At 38.2% G+C, this 23,815-nt stretch overlaps 1 protein-coding gene across 1 annotated transcript in view; it reads left to right on the top strand.

Annotated features, from left to right (window-relative positions):
* LOC121944114 (CUB and sushi domain-containing protein 1-like) overlaps nt 1-23,815 on the top strand; it is a 453,543-nt gene that overhangs the window by 280,405 nt on the left and 149,323 nt on the right. Inside the window, exons 13-20 of the mRNA XM_042487796.1 lie at nt 3,748-3,930; nt 4,902-5,087; nt 12,495-12,635; nt 15,723-15,844; nt 16,844-16,916; nt 18,280-18,418; nt 19,531-19,718; nt 19,892-20,080. Coding sequence (XP_042343730.1) covers nt 3,748-3,930; nt 4,902-5,087; nt 12,495-12,635; nt 15,723-15,844; nt 16,844-16,916; nt 18,280-18,418; nt 19,531-19,718; nt 19,892-20,080 — 1,221 coding nt within the window. The remainder of the gene's footprint in view (nt 1-3,747; nt 3,931-4,901; nt 5,088-12,494; nt 12,636-15,722; nt 15,845-16,843; nt 16,917-18,279; nt 18,419-19,530; nt 19,719-19,891; nt 20,081-23,815) is intronic.

The raw sequence follows: 23,815 nt of genomic DNA, 5'->3' as shown, positions 1-23,815 counted from the left end.
GTCTGTCTCTGAAACACACACACACGCACACAAACAATGATATATGCTCACATAATGGAGTGTGAAAGTCATGGTGTTGCTGATGCGCAGATTCAATAGTGAACACAACTGCTGTTGTCTGTCCTTGTGTATACATATGAGTGTGTGTGCGATTGTGCAGTACAAGAAGGTAATAAATGAATTATGAGTCAATCATCTGATTGTTTTGCTTGGTTATTTTTCATATTATACCAAAGCTGGAGAGATAAAGATGGTGACAGTCACAGTGAGTGAAGGTGAGAGGGGATGATATAGATGTCCCTCTAAATACTTATTATTTAGAACAATCCATTTATTACATTTATATATTTGATTACTGCATCACACCATGCCAATGCAGCTCTTTAAATGGAACTGAACTAAATTGAATTCACTTGAGACAATGAGTTGGACAGGTAGAGAGAGAGGGGTAATTTGATAAACGTGGAGACAGAGGAAGAGGGACAACAAGAAATTGACAGAGTGGGACAGAAGGAGACAAAATGACAAATTGAGTGAGGAGAAATAAACTGTATCAGAGAGATCGAGGGAGTGTGAGAGAGAAGGAGTGCGTGAGAGGGATGAGGGTTGTGCTCTCGGTTCTGCTCAGCTGTTTGATTCAGTGATGTTGCTGACAGTGTTGTCCAGGGTCAGTTGCTGTTCAAGGGAATCAGCACAGTGTAGCTGCACAAACTACATGCAGCTGTAACTGTAAGAAGGTGATGTTTAACATCATGTTTCAGAGTTTCCTTGGATCAACAAGAGGCTAAGATGATGCTGACCTTGTTTTTGTGTGTTTAACATTTGCCCTAACAGTAGTAAGAAGCTTTTTCCTTTTTACAGCTTGGCTCAGCGGTCAAAAACACTTACAGTAGGTGGCCTAGCTTAGTAGTCTGATAAACATTTCAAGATAAAGACACATACAACAATGTGGAACTAAGAAAGAAAGAAAATAAGAAACTAACAAACAAATGATACTTGATAACCTCTAGATGATCTTGTTTTAGTTTTCCCCAGGATAGCTGAAGCGCCAGCAGCCTGTGTTGTGTTTAGTGTGCGTGTCCTTGCATGTATATATGTGATGCTGTCAAATCATATAATGTCACCATGTTACACACTTTGATTAGTGTAACCCCCTGAGAGCCCTTAGGTTTTTTAGCCCCACGGAAAAATCCAACACTTGTGTGTGTGTGTGTGTGTGTGTGTGTGTGTGTGTGTGTGTGTGTGTGTGTGTGCGCATTTGTGCGTGTGCGTGTGTGTGTGTAGCGCTGTCTTGCTTTTGAATGCTGTCATGTTATACTTGTCAATCACTGCCGCTATGTGTGTTTTGTGTGTGTTTGTGTGTTTGCGAGAGAGTGAGTAAATATCAAACACACACAGCCCATTATGATAATTGAAGCTTTCAGTGAAATGCTGCAGCCAATTTTTCAGGCTGATGGCAATTGGCTGCGAAAAGAGTAACAATGTAAATAATACAGTTTTTTTAAACTCATCCAAGGACTAAAAAAATTTGCATTGAATGTCTCAGAGACTCTTCCATAGAATCAGAAGTATCAGTGTGATTGTTACTCTATAAAATGTGCATCTGTATACAGTCCTTGTTGCATTCCTGCAGATTGAAACCTTTATTTTGACTGGCAAAAATCAACCTCAAAATGCAAACTATAAACAATAGTTGTTTGCAGTGCAATGATTGCAGTTTGACAGCTTACACTCAAGTTTTGCAAAAGCAGTTGGATAAACCAACAAAGAGTTTTCTTTGTACTTCCTGCATAACTTCATAATAAAAACTTCAGGCTGTAAATTGTTCTTTGTGATTGATTACTTACATGAAGCAGTTTCCGTTCTCTGCAAGATGATTTCTGTACCGTGCTGGCATGAACTGAAACCAAATGTGGCTGGAATGTATTGAAATACATCTAAACCTTTATGTGTGTGTGTGTGTGTGTGTGTGTGTGTGTGTGTTTGTGTGTGCGCGCGCCTCGGAAAATGGTTGGCAGTAATGCGCAGTTTATGTTTGTCGTAAATGGGCTAAAACACACAAAATTACCTGAAAGGTCCCTAAAGTATCCATCAGTGTATTGTTTTCTTCCTTTTGCTTTATAACATTTGAATACATTTATCCTCCATGTTTTTGTTTTATTTTGTATTCTCAATTATGTAGATTACTTTGTATAATATATGACTTTTGGAAAGGAAAAGAAACAGAAGCATAAAATGTGGTATTGAGCTGTAAATCTATGTTGTGTGCCTCAGCAAAATTCTTAAAACTTTGCAAGAAAGGAAAGTTAAAAAAAAAAAAAAAAAAGAGAAAAGAAGAAAGAAGGGAACAAACTAAAAAAGACAAAAAAAAAGTGAGTGAGAGAGGCAGTTACCACCATAATGACAGACTTACCAGGGGCTCAAGATCGTTGATATCCATCCTGACACTCGTCAACTGTGTGACAGCTAGCTCTGGGCCACACACACACACACACACACACACAACTGCCACTTCTTTGAGTATTCTGTTCTTGTGGGTGTACTTACATCCCAACAGATAGTAAACGTGTAGAACACACACACATTGCTCACCTTGAGATGTATTTGCCCAAAGCGAATCCAGGAGCATGGTGGAGCATGTGTTACAAAATGACAGACGTCTGGTAGAATGTCAAATTTTAAAGGAGGGGAGAGAGGGAAGAGCAGTGGATAAAACCACACTGCCATTAAGGGAAGAAGGGATTAAAAAAAGTTACAGAATGAATGGAATATGATTGCAGGCCAGTTCGGCAGTACCGCTAATGTGACACTCATGCCAATAAAGCACAGTGTATTGAATCAGATTGAGAGTGCGGGAGCGATAAGAAGAAAATTGAGCACAGTGGGAAAGAAAGACAGGGGCAATTTGAAAGGAGGACAGGCAGAAACAGAGAGATAAAGATAAAGAAATGAGGAGGGAAACAATTCATGTGTCTGTAAATGTGTGTATGGAAAGCAGTCATGACACAATGTTACAAACATCAGTGTTGCTCTCTTCAGTTTCTACCTCCTGCTGGTTTCTTAACAAGCGCACGCATGGATCAGTGTGTGTTTGCATCTACCTGTGAGCCTCCAGTATTTGTTTTGCTTTTCACAATTAAAGCTTAATAACACTATAATTACACTGATGACAATTAGCTGTGAAAACACTACAATTAATTTCTCATGGGCTGTATTTCTTAACACAGCAATGTTAAATAATAGATGCTTGGCATGTTCGTATTTATCTTGCTGTTGCATACAGCTGTATTAATGTTGCAGCTATTCTTTCATCTAAGACTCGCCAGTTCTTATCATAATTCAACCTGTTGACCTGTTGTCTTCCAAAGACATATTAAGTATTGCCTTTGTGTTCAGACAGCATGGTCTATTCATAGGCTGCACAGATACTCCCTCATCAATTAACTTTAACCAAAGTCTGAAAAAGGTTGTAAAAAGTCAGAGTTTAGTGACAAAGATGTGAACTGACAAATTTGGCAGCCAGTAATATGTGTGTGGAAGATTTGGAAGCTGCATCACTACAAACACCACAGACAGAATGATCAGATTTGACTCAACGACTATCTAAAAATCGATGTATGCATGTTATTAGCATTTAACCCCAACTCAAGAGCAAAAACGGTCAACCCCTTATCAGAATGTCACTGTGTCGCATGTTGACATTAATTATCAGCATAAAAACATGGCTGTCTGTGTCGTGTGTTACAGAAATCGAACGGGGAGGCTGCGGTGATCCTGGGGTGCCGGCATTTGGTCGCCGTAGTGGGGATCGCTTTCAGCATGGTGATGTGTTGACCTTCTTTTGCCAGTCGGCTTTTGAACTAGTGGGAGAGAGGACCATCACATGCCAACACAATAATCAGTGGTCTGGCAATAAACCCAGTTGTATCTGTAAGTACATGTTTGTGTGCTTATACCACACATTGATATCTGTGTGTCTGTATAGGTCCTTAAAAAAATTCTTAGAGGTCCAGTGTGATTTAGGGGCATCTATTTGTAGAAATGGTTTTTGATATTCATAGCTATGTTTTTATTGGTTTCTAATCGCTTGAAAGTAAGAATTGTGTTTTCATTACCTTTGAATGAGCCGCTTATATCTACATACGAAGCAGGTACTCTTTCACGGCGTTTGCCATATTGTTTTACAGAAGCCCAATATAGACAAAGCAAACACTGGCTCGAGATAGGACCATTTGTGTTTTCACTTTGGCCACCATAGTTCTCTTACACGTCTGGCACAAAGGAGAAGTTTTAGTTATGCAAGTAACCACCAGATGCCACTAAATCCTCATCACTAGACCTTTATTATGTCTAATATAAGGTTTTGTAAATGTCAGGCTTAAAAGTCTTTGAGTAGTCTTAAACCTTTAACCAACATTTACTTTAAAAAAAGGAAATGAGTCAAGCTTTTCTATGCTAAACTTCACGTCTGATGTTACAAATCTTTAAACCCATCACTTAATTTAATTCTTTACTGTATATTTCCACTCACCTGATTGTAAAGTGTAGATGAGCCTAACTCCCTCTAATAACCAAAGTCCTACATAAAAACTGCCTCTGTATGGGAATACATACTACTCAACCTGCAATGCTTGAATAAGAAATAAATCTTTTAAAAAATCTGTTTTAAAATAGGTTAAAAACTATTTTGAAAAGGACTTGGAAGCATTACATTTTAATGGTTTGATACATATATACATCTTGATCTTTTAGTTATTAATTCTAATTTTGCCTTATTTTTTCTTTTTCTTTATTACTTAGTCCTCTTTTACTTTGACTTTCAGCTTCACTTTTACCCAACAACCTTTAATCTCAACCTCTTTCCTCCCTGCCTTTCTTCCTTCGTTCTTTCCTGTTTGTAGTCTCGTGTTTCTTCAACTTCACGGCTCCATCAGGGACTATATTGTCCCCAAACTACCCAGAGGAGTATGGAAACAACCTGAACTGTGTGTGGTTGATTATCTCTGAACCGGGCAGCCGTATCCATCTCCTCTTCTCTGACTTTGACCTGGAGCCACAGTTTGACTGGTTGGTGGTCAAAGATGAAGGTAATTTTATCTTAATATATCACCTGATTTTTTAAACTCAGTTGCTAAATTGACAGCTGAGGATATGCACATGCAAATTTGTGCTGAAATATGAATGTGCATGTACATAAAACAGTGGTATAGTAGAGGGTATAGACAGGTATTCAGGGTATACCCACCTTTTTTTCTGGCTGTTTAGAGTGCACCCACCTATAAGCCAAGAAGTCACTGGTATATGGCAGAGTATACCTTCTTCCTTATTGGTATTAACCCATCCACTTAGTTGTGAACCCAACTCATTACCAACTACCACATCTATGTTATACAGCTGAAAAAATGAAAAAATATTTTTGGGGGGGCACTCTTTCTCAACTTAATCAATAATTAGTAGATAAAAAGAATTTCTGATTGGATTTAGCTGATGAATGGCCAGTTGGCAAACTGAATGGATAGTTGTAATGTTTTATTTTATTGTACACTTTTCCTCTGCACACAGAAGACAGAGCAAATAGATCACTGTTGCCCATTGTAATAAAGGTTATTGATTTAAACTGAATCAAGTAAACCCCTCGTTTGACTGGCAGGTCATTGAAGATGAACTTGTGTTTAATCGGCTGGCTGTAAACCTGTCCCCGTGCAGAGATGGGGTTTTTTTGGAGCAGTGTTTTGAAATTGCAGGGCAATTAGTGCTGTTGCACTGGGCAAACCAAAATTAAAATTGCTGCTTCAAAGTCTTAGAGTTTGTTCCGCTTGGTGATAGATTGCTGCTGTCACGTGGCATCTACACCGTTTCATCAAAAATTAGGACAAAACTTAACCGACAGGCCCTCTTGAAATTAATCAATATTTTGAAACCTTCATGATTTTCTTCTGCAAAACCTCTGGATTTAAACTTTACTGACAGATTTAAATAAGGTAGGTGAAACTGTACACGCTGCTTAGTGACATAAGAAATGTTGTATCGAAAATCATGTAAACTTTTAAGGTCAAGGTTTTAACAAGTCAAGAACAGGTCAAGGTAAATCCACAAGTGAATTTAATTTATACAGTAGAGTATGACAGTAAGTATCACAGAAGTTTGTTTTGCCGTATCATGCGGGTATGTAAGTGTTTCATAAAAGGACACTGCCCATTAATATGACACCTATTAAATTGCTACTAGTTGGTCTTGTTGGTCTTAAAAAGTTTAACTTGACCTTAAACGGCATACCTCAGTACTCAACGGGCTGGCAGATGAGAAATTTGGTTCAAAAGTGACATAGCTCGGCACTGCAATGGTACTTTAATTTGGAATCACTGATAAAAAAAAAAAAAGAAAAAAAGTCGGACTGAGAGTTATTTTAAGAGGCAGATATAGCCATTAAAATAACCAGATCCCTTTTCAAGTGTTCCTTAGTCATCATTGATAATGCACATTGCTGATTGATTGGCATTGTTTTGTATTCTCTCCTCATGTAACACATTTAAGTATAAAACATTTGGATACTTATGATCAACATTTTTGCTGTTATGCAGCCAATACAGTGACCCCCAGTCTGCTGTTCTGCTTTTAAAAATGCATACATAAAAAAAGAGATGTTTTAGTCCAGGAGGAAAATAAATCTGCATCCTAATGCAATAAGATAAAAGTTTCTCCACATCAGAGAAACCCAAGGGCTTTTTCATTCACCAAGGAGTTTATATGACCTTGACACTCATGACTTTGTCTTCTTTTTTATCCCTGGATAATAAAACATTGAAATACAAACAAATTGCATGCAAAAGTGAGCAGAGCAACCACAGTAATAACCAATAAATCTCCTGAGCTGGGAAACAGTAGGATGAAAATGAATAAATCTTCAAGGTACGCTTTTCATCAGTATATGAATGGTTAACATAATCAGACAGCCATTGTTGTCATCTAATATCAGAGAACATAGTGATAGACTGTCACAAAAGGCTTTTCTCTAAATCTCTCCTCTTAGATAAGACGACGTAGGACCTTGTCACTCTTTCAGCTATTGTCGCATTGCTTCTCTTTCCACTCCTGGTCTCTTGCCTATCAGTGCAATAATGAATAAGTGAAAGAGCTTTTGGGTTGGTGAAGAACAAAGAGACTGACACTTTGCAACTCATTCGCTGTGTAGCTTAATTGAGTCTAAGTGCAAAGAATCCAAAAGTCCAAGTCAAGGAGGAAATAAAAAGAAAACTTTCTGTGTAGCTGTCTCTCTGTCCCAACTCACCCTGCTTCTCATTGCACCTTTTGTAGTTGGATTCATAAGAGGATTTTGAATATTACTTTCGATAGAGTGTATTCCCTTAACGATGCAATCGTAAGGACACACACTCTCTGTAATGTTTAAATGATTGGAATGATTCTCAAGCTCAGGAATGATGTGACACAGCATCAATGCCTTGCTCGTCAACCATTATCAATACCATAATCTTTAAGTATTTTAAGATGTGTAAATTATTTTAAAATATATGAACTGATAGTGTAAATGCCCTTAAAATTTTTTTCACATTGAATATCATATAATAACTTTTTTTCAGGATTCCTCTATATGATATCAAACATCATATTCACCCGAGAGAAAAAGTGCGCCTATACTTTGTAGGGCACTACACTAACTTAAAAGTAGTTGCCAGGCTGGCCAGGCATCAGCTTTTGGTTGCTGAAACAGAAAATATAGTTGCTATTTTAGGTACCTTATAATATGTGTAGTGAAGATACTAAATGTCTGCTTAATAATGAAAACATGACATCAAAGAATGTAAAAAAACTTTAATGCAGTAAATGAACTAGCTATTTACTTTGTATTTTATCTAATATTTCACAAAATTTGAATCTTAAGTGTTTTCAGTTAACATGTCCAACCTCAATTTCCAATATTAAAAAAAAAAACAATAGATGCCTTTGTGCATGTGCGTAAACGCACCAATTCACATACAACTTTGTCGTGTGCAGCATTGTCTGGTGTAGTTCTGACTCTGACAGCAATATTTAGAGATAGAATATGGAGGTTTTCCCTAAAAAAAACAATGTATAGACTCATGCAGAAATTATGTTTCTCAAGTATCACTTATGACCCACTAGAAGTGTGTGTTTGTGTATTTTTCTGCAGAGACTCTGCCCTCTGCCTTTTTCTTCCTATTTTCTGTGCTCCAGATGTTTATGGGTGTGTACTCCCACAGCACTCAGGTGGGGTTAGGGCTTTATAAAAAGGAAGCAACCAGGTGCCAGATCATAAGAAGCAGGCAACCAAGTGACACGGTGCAAAAAAAAGCAAATATATACATATAAAAACCAAACAAGAGTGAATCTGGGGCTGGCTTTTACCTTCACCTTCGCTGGCGAGCATATTTACAAACAGTAACCAACAATCCTGCATAGTTAACTTTTATATACATATAAAACATAGCCTTTTTGGGTGTATGTTTTGCTGTCCCTATGTTAAAAAGTGGCTGCCACTGACGGCAACCAAAGGCCAAGAATAGGTTGCCAGTTTCTCAAAGTGGTTATCAGTGTCAGCCTGCCATCTGTTACTTTTAGCCCTACTTTGCCATTACAACAGCACATTTATGTTCGAGCTCTGATTCTCTACACGAGCCCGATTGGGCCCGACCTGATCCATCTCGTCTCGGCAAGGTCGAGCTGTAATTTTTTATTTTTGCTCGCGGGCTTGATTAAGGTTGGGTTCTCACCAATTCAATGGTGTCTTTGTTTTATTTGTTTTGTTTTATTTTTTTTTAATGAAACTGGCAGTTCTCATGTGTAATGGCAGGAGTTTTACTGGACTGAATCAAGTGAAAAAGAGAGAGAAAGCAGGGAGAAATGCGACTGATAGAGAGTAAGTGACGAAACAACAGAGTAGTATTGTAGAGAACTGGCGGCGAGAAAGCGCACGCGTTTGAGGGATGGTAAAATAGAGAAGGAGGGGGGCTGCAAGTCAAAGTGGTTGGCAGTCTAGGAGAGCTTTGCATTACATGCAGCAAAAAGCAGAATCATCATCTACGCACCGCATCGCCATGGGTCGCTGAGCGCACCAGAAACACCGAGGGGAGCAGCCCGTTCTGACAAACCTGTCTTGCTTGAGACGACAGACTACTGAAATAAGGAAAAGAAGAAGAAGTTGTGCGAGGAAAGACATCAGCCATAGCTTTTAATAAATGTTTTAATATAAAAAATATATCATACATATATTATGTTTTATACAGCAGAAATTTAGGATTTTAAAGAGGCTTGGGCACAAACTGCTATCATTTTTTGGACCTGATCAGATCAGTTTATACACACATTTGCTCTGCATGTAAATGGATCCACATACATGGAATTTAATACTTTGAAAAAGTCCTGATTGCAGATGCCAGAAGGCTAGTTTGAGCATCACTAATATCACAGAGGGGCTTGACTTTTTGAGAGTGGCATTCTCAAAGGTCATCAATGAACGGGCCAGAACACAAGATACCACATGAAACCATTCGCTTATGTGGATAGATGCCACTAGTAGTGGATGAACACCGGCAATGTTGGGTGGCAAAGGCCATAATGAATAATCACCAGTGCTGCTTTTCCTATCCATGCATAACTGCAGGTGTTTTCTGATGAATCACAATTCCTGCTGCAGCATCAATCTGCCACACTCCTGGTGGGCCATCAGCAACAACAAGCATTGTGTTAGTTCTGGCAGTGAACTGAAGTTGCGCATGCCAATAGCTCATCAGCATTAGTTGACATTTATAAGCACCGATCACGCTCAAAATACATTTCCAATTGCTTTCAATCAAAACAATCAGGCGCCTTTATAATCTCGCAATGTCTCCCACTTACTCTTGATCATTATCGCACTGCTGCTGGTGGTTAATCTGTTTATTTCTACCTTCTACAAACTGCTGTTACTGGCTGCAACGATTGATTTCTCCATCAACCACCTCAGCCTCCTCCTGTTCAAGTGTCTTATCACCATATTTTTGGATGACATTTGTTTCCTTGTGCATTATTTTCATTTCATATCTCACTGATATGGGCCTGCTGGGTTCTGTTCTGTGAAGCCCTTCAGGGTTTTATTGCACTCCCCACTGAATCTGTCGCTGACGGTTGGATCATTTGGGAGCACCCTCAAGAGCAGAGTGTATTCTGCCAAAAAAAAGTGTGTAGCCATTTGTTGCAGTAAATGGTCCTATGCCGTGACACAAATGTCTCAGACAGAAATGAGGTGATGCATGGTTACAGCTGTACAGGCCAGTGGGAGAGGTGTAATGGTTTCCGGGCCATTCAATTGGTACACAGTGGTCCTTTAATGGCTATAGAGCAATGCCTTAATGCCTGAGCATACCTTAACATAGCAGTCTGGTTCAACCATTCATTGCAATCATGTACCCCCAAGGGGATGATGGGTACTTTGAACAGGATAATGCTCCCTGCCATGGTGACAGAATTGTCCAGCAATGCAAGACACATCCAGGTGAAATAGCGTTAATGATCTGGACACCAGAATCCCCCGATATCAGTCTCTATGGGATTCACTCAAACGTGGCATCTGTAGAAAAGAGCATCTACACGTCAGCCTTATGGCAGTCGTGTGAAGCACTGATGTCTGCCTGGTTTGCTTTAATGTCAGATACTGACAGATCCCTTGCTGAGTCACTGCTGAGACATGTTGGAGCTGTTATTACGGCTAAAGGTGTGGACCAATGCGGCACTGAACAGGGGTCGGTATTTTTCAGATCACTGTTGTATATTTTGCATGTTAAGTTAGGGGTAAAGTTCGAGTTAGGAATCAGCAGGATTATGAAAAATGTAATTTTAGTTTAAAGAGTCATGATGTAATATAAATTTAATCCAAAATGAAATAATCTTTCAGTAATGCACAACCACATTTATACATAAAAACTGTTACATTTCTTTGTGTATTTTGATAAAACAGTGCACTACCACCATACAGAGTTGGAAGGAAGAGTGTCCCACTTTGGAGGACTGTACTTCTATGCAACTTTTTTGTCATTATTTATTTAATAGCTACTATGCAGATTAGGGCTTGGTATTTTTCTATAAAGTACGAGACCAGTATCAATACTAATACCAATACCAGTGCCCTTGAAGTAACACAAATACCAATAGTATACTTCATTAGATACCTTTTTCTTTTACTTCATTTGATATCTGTCATGTCAGAGGAAACATTCAGTTGCGTAAAATGCCACCACCAAACCCCAGAAATGATTTTTGCACAAATACATTTTGAAAGTTTTCAAATTATTTAAACATTTATTAAATAAATGAACAAACAGCTGCTTCAAATACACAGCCCTCAAATTCACTACAACACAAACTGTATGGGCTGTAACTACTGCTGCAGTGGGCCAATCACATCCCTCAGTTGCGACGCTTGTAGTAATCACTTGCGAGTGAAACTTTAGAAAATAGTGGTATTTTCTAGATAGGGGTGCAAAACGGATTGTATACAAGAATCTTTTGACTGGAGAGGTTTTTATAGTACTTGGTACTGGGTTATTCCTGTTGATACCTGAAAGGTAATGCAGATTAGAAAGGCAACATGAAATGATAAAAATTACTGTTCTACAGAATCTTCAAAATGCCATATTTCCAGAAACTGTGAGATAACATTGTTTAGCACATTGGCGATGCATTTTAACATCAATAATAGTCACATAAAGACTAAGCCTGTGGAAAAACAATTTATCCTTTAGTGGCCTAAAGGAAAAGCAACAAAATCTGGGAGACAAAGTTTTTGACAGTGGAACTCACTGCTGTTGTTACAGCTCCCAACATGTGATGAAGTAGTCAAACTGGGCTCCACCAGCTACAACATTTTAATACATGCAGTGTCATTTATATGTCACTCTGAAAGGAAACATTCTCAGGCACATTTTGCTGCTAATACTTGTTTACATTTCTTAAATAAGATTTTAAATTCAGGATTTGTAATGGATTATTTCTCCATTTGGTACTGACAGTATTAGAGAACTGAATGAAGTGAATTGAATATTTTTCCCCCCACTCCATTAAATTCTTTAATCCCACTGACAGGCAGGTGATGGGCTAATAGTGCTAGTCATTGTGCTACCAACACAGCTACTTTCTCAGGTGATTGCAAGAGAGGGGTAGTGTCATTTGTGGAATGGATAATATGAGTAGGATATGTGCATTGGTTACATTTGTCTGCATAACACCAAAACAGCATATAAGAATTTGTAAATTTTAACAAGAGTCTAAAGAATTACTGAATCACCTCACAGTAATTTTTTTCCTAGCTCTAATAGCATTCAATATATCTCTTGAGGTCTCAGGGGGTGCTTTGTTTTTCCCTTTTACCAGAGTCCTTCACTTTCCAAGTATGTCCTTGGCCTAATGTTATTCAGACAGAATTAGATAAGCACCATTAAAATGTGTCTGTAAAAGATTGTTTAAACTCTCTTCTATTTTAGGCCTGTCTGAGCCAACAACATTTGGGACGTTCTCGGGAAAAGATGTTCCAGCACAGATCGCCTCGAATGGACACATCATGAGACTGGAATTTCAATCGGATCACTCTAATACTGGAAAAGGCTTCAATATCAGCTACACCAGTATGTGCTACCTCCCTGCTCATCTACAGTATTAATCTGTGTCTGTTTGTTTGTGTCAATTAGATTTACTGATGTGTGAAACTTTAGCATTGCCATCGATTAAGTCAGAATATATTATTTGCAATTAATTTATTTTCATCCTGATTATCACAATGCAATGTAAGTGGCAAGTTTTACATGTTAGTCAATCAGTGCATCTTATCTGAGCATCACAACTTTGTGGCATTAGGTTCATCTAGCGCCGCAAGTATTCAACAAGAGCTCCACTAACTTTCTGTCAAAATGATATAAAACGTCACTGTAGTGTTGTCATATCTAAGCACATTTGCTTGAACATCTTTGAATGTGCTCATTAGTGTAGAATCACATGCAACAAAATCAAACCACACTTTTATCCTCAAATTGTTAAAGTTATTTTGAAATGTGGCAAGAATTAGTGTTCCCATTTGTGGTGTACTGTTGTGTTTTCCCTACCCCTGCACGTATCCACTCAAATGTCAGCATGATATCATGTAAGAGGGATTTTCAGAACAGCTACAATGGCGTTTGATGGCAGAAAACTGTTCAAAAATCTAAAAAAAAAAAAAAAACAGACAGCAGTTGACATGACTAGCAAATTTTTGTGGTCAGAATAGAAGAGAAATGGCTTTTTTCAGTATTCAGTTTTCAACAGTATATGATCACACACAGAGATTAAACAGAAAAGTTAGTCGCCTATAATCCAATGCAGCTGCATTCTACACTATGTTTTGAATAAGCGTACCTTTTCTTGAAGCACTTATCGTCTCACTCTTGCTGTGTTTTCGTTATTCTGCTTGACTGATCATCTGTTTTTATGTCTTACTCATGCTTTTCCTCGTTAAATCTGTCCCATTGTTAGCTTTGAACCCAATGACTGCAGTCTGTATATTTATCAGCTCTAAGCTGAACTAGTTCTGCATGACTGATTTGGATTAATTATCTGTGATTTCCATGCGGTTTTGCACCATTTCACACACTGCCTCCCAAATGACCTTGTCTCTGACTCTTTCTTGAGAGGTGACACTTGACAAATGAAAATACAACATTATTTTTTGCCTCTTCAGCACTATGGGATGTTTTTTAAAAAAAAGTATATATCTAATCCTAATGCAAACAATTTTTTTCATTCTAATCCTTAAATGAAAGGTTTAATGCACCACTGGAGCCAAAATATGCCATTGGAGTCCTTTATCACTCACAAACATTGCAAGACGTAATGCACACATATAGAAATCCTCATTATAATGTCTAATATTTTCTTGGATATATGCAACTGTTGTTTATTAACAGTTGTAAAAAGAAAAACACAATGCACTGTAGATAAATATCCATTTACTTAAATGAAATTTAGTTAGTTTTTAATTATAAAACTTTTTTGAAAATGTAATTTAAGTTGATCACACAAATTCAATGATGGGATTTGAGAATGATCAGGCATCTTTGTGCTGTTTCAGTAATTTGGTCTATTAACATTTTAATGCATATATGAATATCAATTGGTGTTGCTGTGGGTATGTCAGTATTTATATGAATAATGTGAGAGACTCAGATATGAACTTTTGACATAGAAAATTATAAATGTTACTAATTTATTACTTTATAGTTAAGGTAATGTCTAAAGGTTTTCTTCAGTGTAATTATAGCTTCATTAAATTACATCAATTCTGTATTTGGAGTCTGCTGTGTTTAAAAAGCACTATAACCTAATTAAAAAAAATGTATAGTTCCCATATATTATTATCCACAAATATTATGATTTTTTTTTATAACAATAACTTATTTCCTCTTGCACAACTATAAAAGTCCACAATACAGTTATTTACCCTGTTTAATTCTGCTCCAGTATGTTAAAGTATTGTTGATGGACTGTGATAGCCACAGTCAAGTGCAGTTTGTTGCTGAACTGGTCTGAGCATGTACTGTAACAATACTGCAAATTGACACTGAAACTCACTTGAAACCAAGAAACAAGGAAAAATTGTACACAAGTTTTAAAAAAAAACAAACAAATGACTCACAGCACCTTCCTTAGAAAATCTCATGTAGCTGGTACAAAGCTCTGCTCTCGCTTGAAGACAGAGGGGTTTTACACCACATTTCCAACATATTGCTGTCAAAGTTAGAGGTCGTCTCTCTCTTTCTCTCTCTCTCTACCCCAACCCTATTATTCTGTATTTTTCTCCCTTATTTTCTAATCCATCATGCTGATATCTGCCTTTCACTCTGACTCAGGCTTCTTCTCTGTTGTTTTCCTTTTTCATTCAAAAATGAAAAATGAGTTTACACATATAATTTTTTGTATTGTCATTTTGTGTGTTTACACATATATATGTATATATCTCTCTCCTCTTTTTCTGCCTCCCATTGTTTTAAAGCATGCATGGTGCTTTTCTGTTTCTGCTCTTTGCCTTTATATACAGTATGTGTGTGCTCTACATGTGCATTAGAGTACATGTGCATGCAAATGTGTTTGTATCCATCTGCCAATATATCTAATGTGCGTATTCGTTTTGTGTTTGCACTGATTTCTCCCTTTTTATTCTCTATCTTTCTCTCTCTCTGCTCTCATTTCCTTTCCATCAGTAGCTAATCAACCTGAGACATGTCCAATCACTGGGTGTGTGCTCTGGGTGGGATCAGGTTAATCTCTGGAATGGGGATGATATAAGCTAAACATGACAGGGTTGAATCCACGTGAAGATAATTCCATTCCCATATTTCCATATCAGTGGAGATGTCACATTTACTGACAGTGATACAGCCGTGGCTTTCAAACTTTTTTCCCTCTCTGGTCGAACCAATTTTCAGGTATTGGAATAAGCTGGAAAACCAGGAAACGCTGAAATGATCAAATGATCAAATATTCACATGTATTTTGAGCAACTCTAATGTTCCAAATATCCATACTACAGTCTCTTGGCTCAATGTGTCATTTTATCATTCTTTTCTGTCACAGTTTTCTCTCCACTCATTCACTCCTAAAGTAGTTTGTCTGTTTCATACAGTTTATTTAGCTCTTTGTCTGCTGGCTCCTATGTTAACTGTTCTCTCATTGTCTCTCTGTAGCATTTGGTCAGAATGAATGTCATGATCCAGGAGTTCCTGTCAACGGTCAAAGGTACGGTGACCAGTTTCAGCTCGGGAGCTCCGTGGCTTTTCGCTGTGATCAAGGATTCATTAGAACACAGGTAAAAATCGAATATCTGTCTAAATCTACTTTAATAGGGTATTATTTAAACAAGTTAAATACATATTTGTATAAGAAGTATTAGCATTATCAGCATTCATATTTATGTAAGGTGGTCGACATTGGCAAACATGTTACACCAGCCTAAAAAAAGTTCCATAAGGAGAATACTCAGTCTCTAATAATTATGGATGTATCTACCATGATGTCACTCATTGGTTTTATTACCGTCACCATCTTGCGCCGACCTCAAGTGGCCATTCAAGCTATTGCAGTTTTCGGCTCTTTGTGGCACTTTGCGGCACTTTGTGGCACTTTGTGTTGGCTACATTTTTCAGCCCTGGAGGCTGCTGCGTGGGGGAAATGCATTGCAACTTCAGAAACAATGCTAATTCAAAAACACGTGATAATCCCAAAGAAATACAACTTCTGAAATGTGCTGAAAATGAATAAAAAGTGCTGCAGAAAGATTAAACAAAAGGCATTATCAGCAAACATGCTGCAAATACAGAAATGATGCAGAGTCAAATACACTGGAGATCTTCCGTTGAATTGAATGGATATGCAGCGTTTTTCTGTGGCATTTATATTGGGTTTGTTTGTTACTGATATTGCATTGTTTCTGTATTTGCTGTTAATATTTTTGGGGTTTCTGAAGCACATTTTTGCATTTGCAGCATGTTTCCATTGTTGTTATTGTTTTGTTGCTGTTTTTTTGTATGTGTTTTATTGAAATTGTTTCTGAAGCTGCAGCACATGTCTCATGTTTTGGGCTGTTGTAGTGCACTTTACCTTGTTGGCCACTGTACATATTGGTATCTGTCATAGTAGTTGTTGCAAAATGCAACTTACTGTATGCTCTCCTGTTCTTAATTTGGGACTGTTAATAATTTTTTTTGGTTTACTTGTAATTATGTTCTAGTTTAGTTTTTTTCTGTTCGTATATCATGTTAAAAACAGTAACATACGTTAATGTCATACATTGGTATTCTGTTTCCAGGGGTCTGATCAGGTCACTTGCATCATCCAGGATGGAAATGTTGTTTGGTCTGCAGCTGTACCTCGCTGTGAAGGTAAACACAAATGCAATGTGTTTACTCTGTGAATATGAGCAATGGGTAGTCATTGAAAATGTTCGACTTGCCAGAATCTAAGGTGACAAAGCAGCTCAAGCGTGCTTATACACCTTAAGAATTGTATACATTTCCTCCTCTAATTGCTTTAGCCTCCAGCCTCCCCACACTTATTCAGCCTGTTTGCACACATCTTTCTCTCTCAACAATAATCTGAAATGAGATTGGCACAAGTTGTGCTGAAACTAATTCAGGGAGATGCATTCATTATGTGCAGACTCCAGTATACAGAGATGTATCCATAGTATGCAGATAAGCTAATATGTGGAAGTAATAATTAAAGGACAGTGAATGTGCTGTTATTTCAACACTTTTTAAAGGCAAATGTTATCCACTGGCCTGTGAGTATCTGTATGTCTTTTTTGTATCCCCTCCATCTTGATTGTATTGTCTAAATGACATTATGAAATGTTGGCTGTTGTTAATAAATGGGATGGAGGAGACAATCCAATTGAATAGGGTTGTCACCTTATTAAATATGGAGTATGGGAAAATATTATCCCTCCCGTTGGACAGGGAAGGATAATTATGTTTTATTTCTAGAATGACCTTCTCTTGTGTATCCCATCCATGCAGCTTCAGTATTCAGTGAATGGGTAAAAGAAAACTAATTTTCTTTAGTTTGCTGAAAGTCTGTAGTCATGAGAGCAATGGAAAGGGCGAAGGTATCAGCTTCTTGAGAACACAAGAAGTGGCAAGAGTGTGTAAGATAAGCCATCAGAAATTACAAACTGTAGAAAGAGCAATGGATAATGAACAGTTCATGAACTCTAGGTCTAAAGTTTCATCAAAGATGTTACTATGCCGTCATAAAGTTCTAGAGTATTTTTATTGATGAGGAAACTAAACTTAGCTGAAGCTAATTTTGCATTTTAACATGCCATGATTGAGATTTTAGCAATAAAATGTTTGCTATAAATGAGTTTCAAGATGTGCCAGCTCTGCACGGTTCCCTGAGTTGCAGGGAAATGAGGAGCCATTTTCTGGCATCATTTGACACATAAATATACTTGATTTCCCCTATAAATTATCATGCTATAATTATTTTACCCTTTTTCAAACATGAGCAGCTCTAATTTGTTTACTGTAGCACAAGATTGCCCCATCACATTTTCTGAAGGTAAATGTTTATGTATGAACTCTAGAAATTCAGAAAGGATTAGAGAGCTAACACAAACTGAGCAGATGATGAATCTGCTAACCCGATGTGAAATGAGCATTGTGCTAATGCCATAACACCCTTACAAGAAAATGTGATTAATTTTCCCCCTCGCTTTGTGGTTGTGTGTTTTATTCCCCGTAGCTCCATGTGGAGGCCATCTCACAGCTCCTACTGGTGTGCTGCTGTCTCCTGGTTGGCCCTCCTTTTATAAAGACTCTCTTAACTGTCAGTGGGTGATTGAGGCACAGCCAGACCATGCTGTGAAGATACACTTTGACAGGTAAGGGATTTTTTTGTTAAGTAGGTATAGAGGTTTGTTTAATTTTGCTCATCAGTTACTCAGAAATACAGTCAGATTGTCATGAGTTGGATAACAGAGTCATGAAGCAGGTGTGTCATTTTTTCAGTTTTCAGCTAGTACATTATTCATTTAGTCAGTCTATTAGTTGGTCAGTCTTTCAGTAGCACCATAGGTTAGTCAGGTATAAATGTACTTGGTGAGTTACTGCTGCAGTAAATAATTAATGTTCACTTTTTGCAGATTTTTTTCTCTGTAAACAAGCCACAAGCAGATGCAGTGTAGCCTGAAATTGCTAAAGCTGAAATTTGTCTTTTTGGGAAGTGATGTAAAGGCCAAGTTATCTTTATCGCCTATGAGGCATTTCATTTGTGTAGGATTCAGCTTTTGCATTGCATGTGAATGTCTGGTGCAGAGGCTGGTTAACTGTTCAGTTGGCTGGGTGTTCAGATGCAGTGTGATAGCACTGAAGTGTGTCAACTGTTCCCAACTCTTTGTCTCTATCTCAAAAGGTAGTTAATTGCATTCATGCGAATGCCATTTTTCTTAATCAGTTTCATCTGTATTTAAAGGTTAAAATTCTAACCAGCAGAACTCTCAAGAAACGAGCAGTTCTCAGGACCCCGCAGCCAAAACTGTGGGTAACTGCTCAGTCAGTCAGCAAGTCAATTATTCAGGTTGAAGTACAGGTAGAAAAGGAAGGAAGTAAGAGAGAAACAACAAGTCGGTCTGATGTTCAGTGAGTTACACAAGGTAGTTATGTTGCTGTTTTAGTGCTCAGTTATTTCAGTTGTCTGGTAGAGTGAGTGTCAGTCACTTTTGTTTTTTTGAGTTTGCATTGATAATTGACATTTGTCTGATGTTCTGTGCTTACCATGATTTGATTGAGCATTCCTGCGGAGCCCTCTTCCAGCATAAACACCCTGTTTATTGACATAATTTGCTTCTGACTGCAAACAGTCGTTAGCTCTTTGTTACATTACATTAGCTTGTGTTTGCTGTAGCCTGCACACAGATTATGTATGCCAGTTATATAAATGTTATCAGTTTGTATGCCATGCGTGTTTTGTTTTCCTTCCTGTGTGTCTGTCTAGGTTTCAGACTGAGGTCAACTACGACACACTGGAAATCAGGGACGGCCCCTCAGCCTCCTCTCCCCTGATCGGTGAATACCACGGTACCCAAGCACCTCATTTCCTGATTTCCACGTCCAACGTCCTGTTCCTGTTGTTCACGACAGACAACAGCCGCTCTGCAGCAGGATTCAGCATCAGATATGAAAGTAAGGCTGATTGACTCACTGATAGAAATGTTTGGCACTCTGTGAATTTCCTGCAGGTACTCATACACTGCAGCAATGTTTAGACCAGCTTGAAAAGGTGTAATTACCCACACACACATGTGCCCTCACCCTCTTGACTCTGTGGTATTGTGCTTGCTTACTGTGATTCTCAGGTGTGAAAATGGAGTCAGACTCTTGTCTTGATCCTGGTATACCAGTCAATGGTCGTCGCCATGGCAGCAGTTTTTCTATTAGTTCCCGTGTTTCATTTACATGTGATCCAGGATACACACTGAGTGATCAGGAGCCAATTGTTTGCGAGCACAATCATCAGTGGAGTCACGCTCTTCCCAGTTGTGATGGTGAGAATCTTTCTTTACTTTTTACCCTCATTCTTAAGACCGAGAGTGGGCTGAAACCTTTTTTACTATTTTCCAAAAACAATTTAAGAGTGAGAATTATGCGATAGTGTGAGAAACACACTCACTTGCTGGAACACGTGTCACAGGGAGTTTGAAGATCATTAAACACAGGAAACAGCAAAAGTCTGCACATCAAGTAAAAAGTCAGGAAAATCAGTAAGACTAACACATCTATCAATTAAAATGAAAAACTATTTGGAAATTTCCAATGCAATCAAACATCGGAGGTCATTGTGGTTACCTTGCTCCTTTTCCTCCGAGGACAAAGCCCTAGGGTTGCTCACAAGCAAAAAAACTGCTGAAAAGAGGTTTGTAAATATACTAAATCCACCCTTGGCAGATGAAGTGTTCTTGATCTGAATTTAATCTTGGACAAAAAAAAACCAAGCGATTTGATTGATTATTTAAGCTGTAGAGATGATGGTTTTAATTTCTGCAACTCAACACTGCAGCAACGAAAGAGTAGCTTATTGTTGTGGTAATTTGGAGCCTCTGAGATTTTATTTATATATATATTTATACTGTATATATGAGTGTGTTATTAGTGAAATTAATCCAGCACTGCAGAATGAGATAAAATTGCATCATCCATTGGAAAACAGTGAAACATAAAAATAGGCATTGCAGTTTGTTGGACCACATTCATGTAGCTTTTTTCTTCAGATCTATCAATCCTATGCAGAGTCAAGCTGGTCAGTACACCATGGGCAGCAGAGGGAGGGGGGGGGGGGGGGTGTTAGAGCAGGGATAGCGTGGCAATATTGTATCTGTTTTTTTATATTAATTACAAATTAAACTTTTTGGTAGCCCACTAGAATAATAAAATTATTTGCTTTTTCAGTCCACATTTTGCTGCATTAAAAGTGACTAAAGTGAGATGAACACACTGCGAACTTTATCTCATTACATAAAGCACATTTGGGTACAAAATCAGCTGTTGAAAAAAGGGTTATGAATCACGCTATGGTGCAATATATGTTATCACAATAGCCAGCATATGGAAACATGTTTAAAATCACAATTATATTGTATCGTCACCTAAGTATTGTGATAATATAATTTTGTCGGGCCTCTGGTAATTCCCACCCCTTCAGGACTTCACTCCATCACAGGGCTACCAAATATATATAAATTGCCAGTTAACGTAGCGCATGCCTTGGGATTATCCAAAGGAAACTCTCACAGGCACGAGGGACATATGCAAACTGAACAAAAGGCCCCAGTCACCCAGCATGTTTGGTTTGAAACTTCCTTGTTGCACACCTAATACGTGAAACACTGAACCATTGAAAATGCTGAAAATAAATGCAGTAGTTTAGCAGAAGAATATTCTTTTATCAACCTTGAATATTATTTTAAGTGAATTTCCTTCTGACTTAAATGAGTTGCTGATGGGGACTATAAAATGTGAGACAGCTATGACTTTGTGCTCTGAGTCACATGTAACACTGAACTCCAATACAAAGATAAGACACAAGTCATGATGCAGTTGAAAGCCACTTTAAATGGTAGTCAGGCAGGTTTACACTTGGCAATAAACTGGCAGAATCTGGCAAAGAGTGACCAGTACTGCAGCTGTGCACTCTGTTCCTCAGCTACAGCATAGCTGCATTGTCCACAGTAAATAATTATTCGCGGATCCCCTTTTGCAGCCTGCCAGCTGTGTGTTTGTTGTGTCTATTTGAGGTGTCAGACAGTGGTTAGTTAGTTTATAGGCTTAAATATCACAATACAAACATATCAAATAACTTTACATGATCAAATAAACACATTAGGCCCAAGCATTATACAACATAAAATCACTAAACAACATGGCCTAAGGTGCGGGATACATCTGTATCATTCTGTGCTTACTGCTTAAGGGTTTTATAGTCCACTTCATTTTCCCTCTTAGCTGGTTTGGGATCGCCCTGAACATCATGGCCCAATCTTCATGGACATAAAAACAGGAGTGGAGTGAGTAGGTCAATGTGACCAGAAGAAGGTTGAGCCAGAGAGTCAGAGTTGGAGGAGAGAAGGAGTTGGTGCAGGTGTTCCTATTAGTAACTCATTTCCCAGTCTTCTGCTCTTTTATCTGTTTCACTAAATGGAACTGGCAGGCATAGTGTTAATTGTACAATGTGCCCCACTCATGAGCACACACTACCACAATGGCCCAAGTTGGACATCCAGCCTCAGTGATATTATGCGGGTCAACAGGCACTACTGAAACAGATGCTCGTTGACCATCGCAGGCCGCTCTCATTCAGCTTTTGCCCACAGCTCATGCTATCATGGGAGATGAATGCACACCGTCTGATTCAATCTGCCGATTGAAAAGAATCCAATCTGAAATCCAAAGTCAGGATGTCTCAACTTGGGAACAAGTTCATACCGAGGCAATCTATCTCACAGTATCAGCCATATAACATAAGCAGGCTTAAATGGCCACTGTGACATTTTCAATTTTCAGCCAAGCATGCCATCTCAAGAGACAGTTGTTACATTACAAGACACACTTTTTCAGAATGGCACCTTTCTAAAGCGATGTGAAAGCCTCGGCTAGAATGTAATACATCATAGTTTCCTTTCAGAGAAGATCACGGAACCAGATTATATGTCAGATATGTTTTAGCCTGACTGATTTTTTTAAAATTATCTGATAATTATTGCCTTTGCCTGCTATGTTACTTGTTACTTTTTTCCTTACTTACTGACAATTTCCTGTCTAGTTCACCTGAATTTACATTGTTTTGGATCTGTGGGAGCAAACCCATACAAACACAGAAAAAAAATTCCAAAGTCCACTGAGAAATTGCTTGGACACATCACATCAATTTATAGGAGACAGCAACTCATTTTTAAAAACTCCCACAGCCATACTCAAAGCAACTCATACGCGCGCGTGCACACATTAACGACAATAATCTTATTTACAGTACCGTCTCAGAGGCGCAGTTAACATTTTAACAGGAAGCGACAACCTTTTTTTGCCATACTGACTGCATTACGCAGCCACCGGAATTCATTATTTTGACAATATTGTGTCTAAAAGAAAAAAGAAAATGACATGCAGTCCTCCCGCAGGCATGCAGAGACCATTCCCTTTCAGTAATGCCACAGTGTCTGTTGGACCCAAACTGCTCGTCTTATTCCTGCAGGTCAGTTAAATCTCCAAACAGATAATACAGAACACTGGCTGCTCTTTTATGTGTCAGGGAGAATATTGAAGGGGCGCAGTGACATTTTAAAGCTTGCAGTTGGTGCCAAGACAACAACTTGTTAGAAGTGACCAAAGTCACAGTATCCCTTTTGGTAAAAAATGCCATGGCATCCTATAAGAGGGAGATAATTAAAGATAGAGAAAACGTGGAGGCAGGAAAGAGGATGGGGATATGGCTCAAGTCTGGTACACTGTCTTTCAGTATTTACTTCTTCCCTGTCTGAAAAACAAGCCATATCTTTCTGTATCTGCTTTTCTTTCAGCATTCAGTCTCATGCTTCTGCTCTCCACATTGAAGGCCGACACACTTTGATTTGCCTCTCAAATCTTTGTTAGAGTCATGAATAGTCTTTCTCTCTATCTTATTCTTTTCTTTTCCTTGTATTTTTATGCAGCTCACACATTCTCACACACATACATTAACAATCTGCCTCTGTCTTCTCACACACAGATCATTCACATACACTGAAGTG

Source organism: Plectropomus leopardus, chromosome 1 (genome assembly GCF_008729295.1).
Source record: "Plectropomus leopardus isolate mb chromosome 1, YSFRI_Pleo_2.0, whole genome shotgun sequence".
Classification (NCBI taxonomy): domain Eukaryota; kingdom Metazoa; phylum Chordata; class Actinopteri; order Perciformes; family Serranidae; genus Plectropomus; species Plectropomus leopardus.
This window is presented reverse-complemented; position numbering and strand designations above follow the sequence as displayed.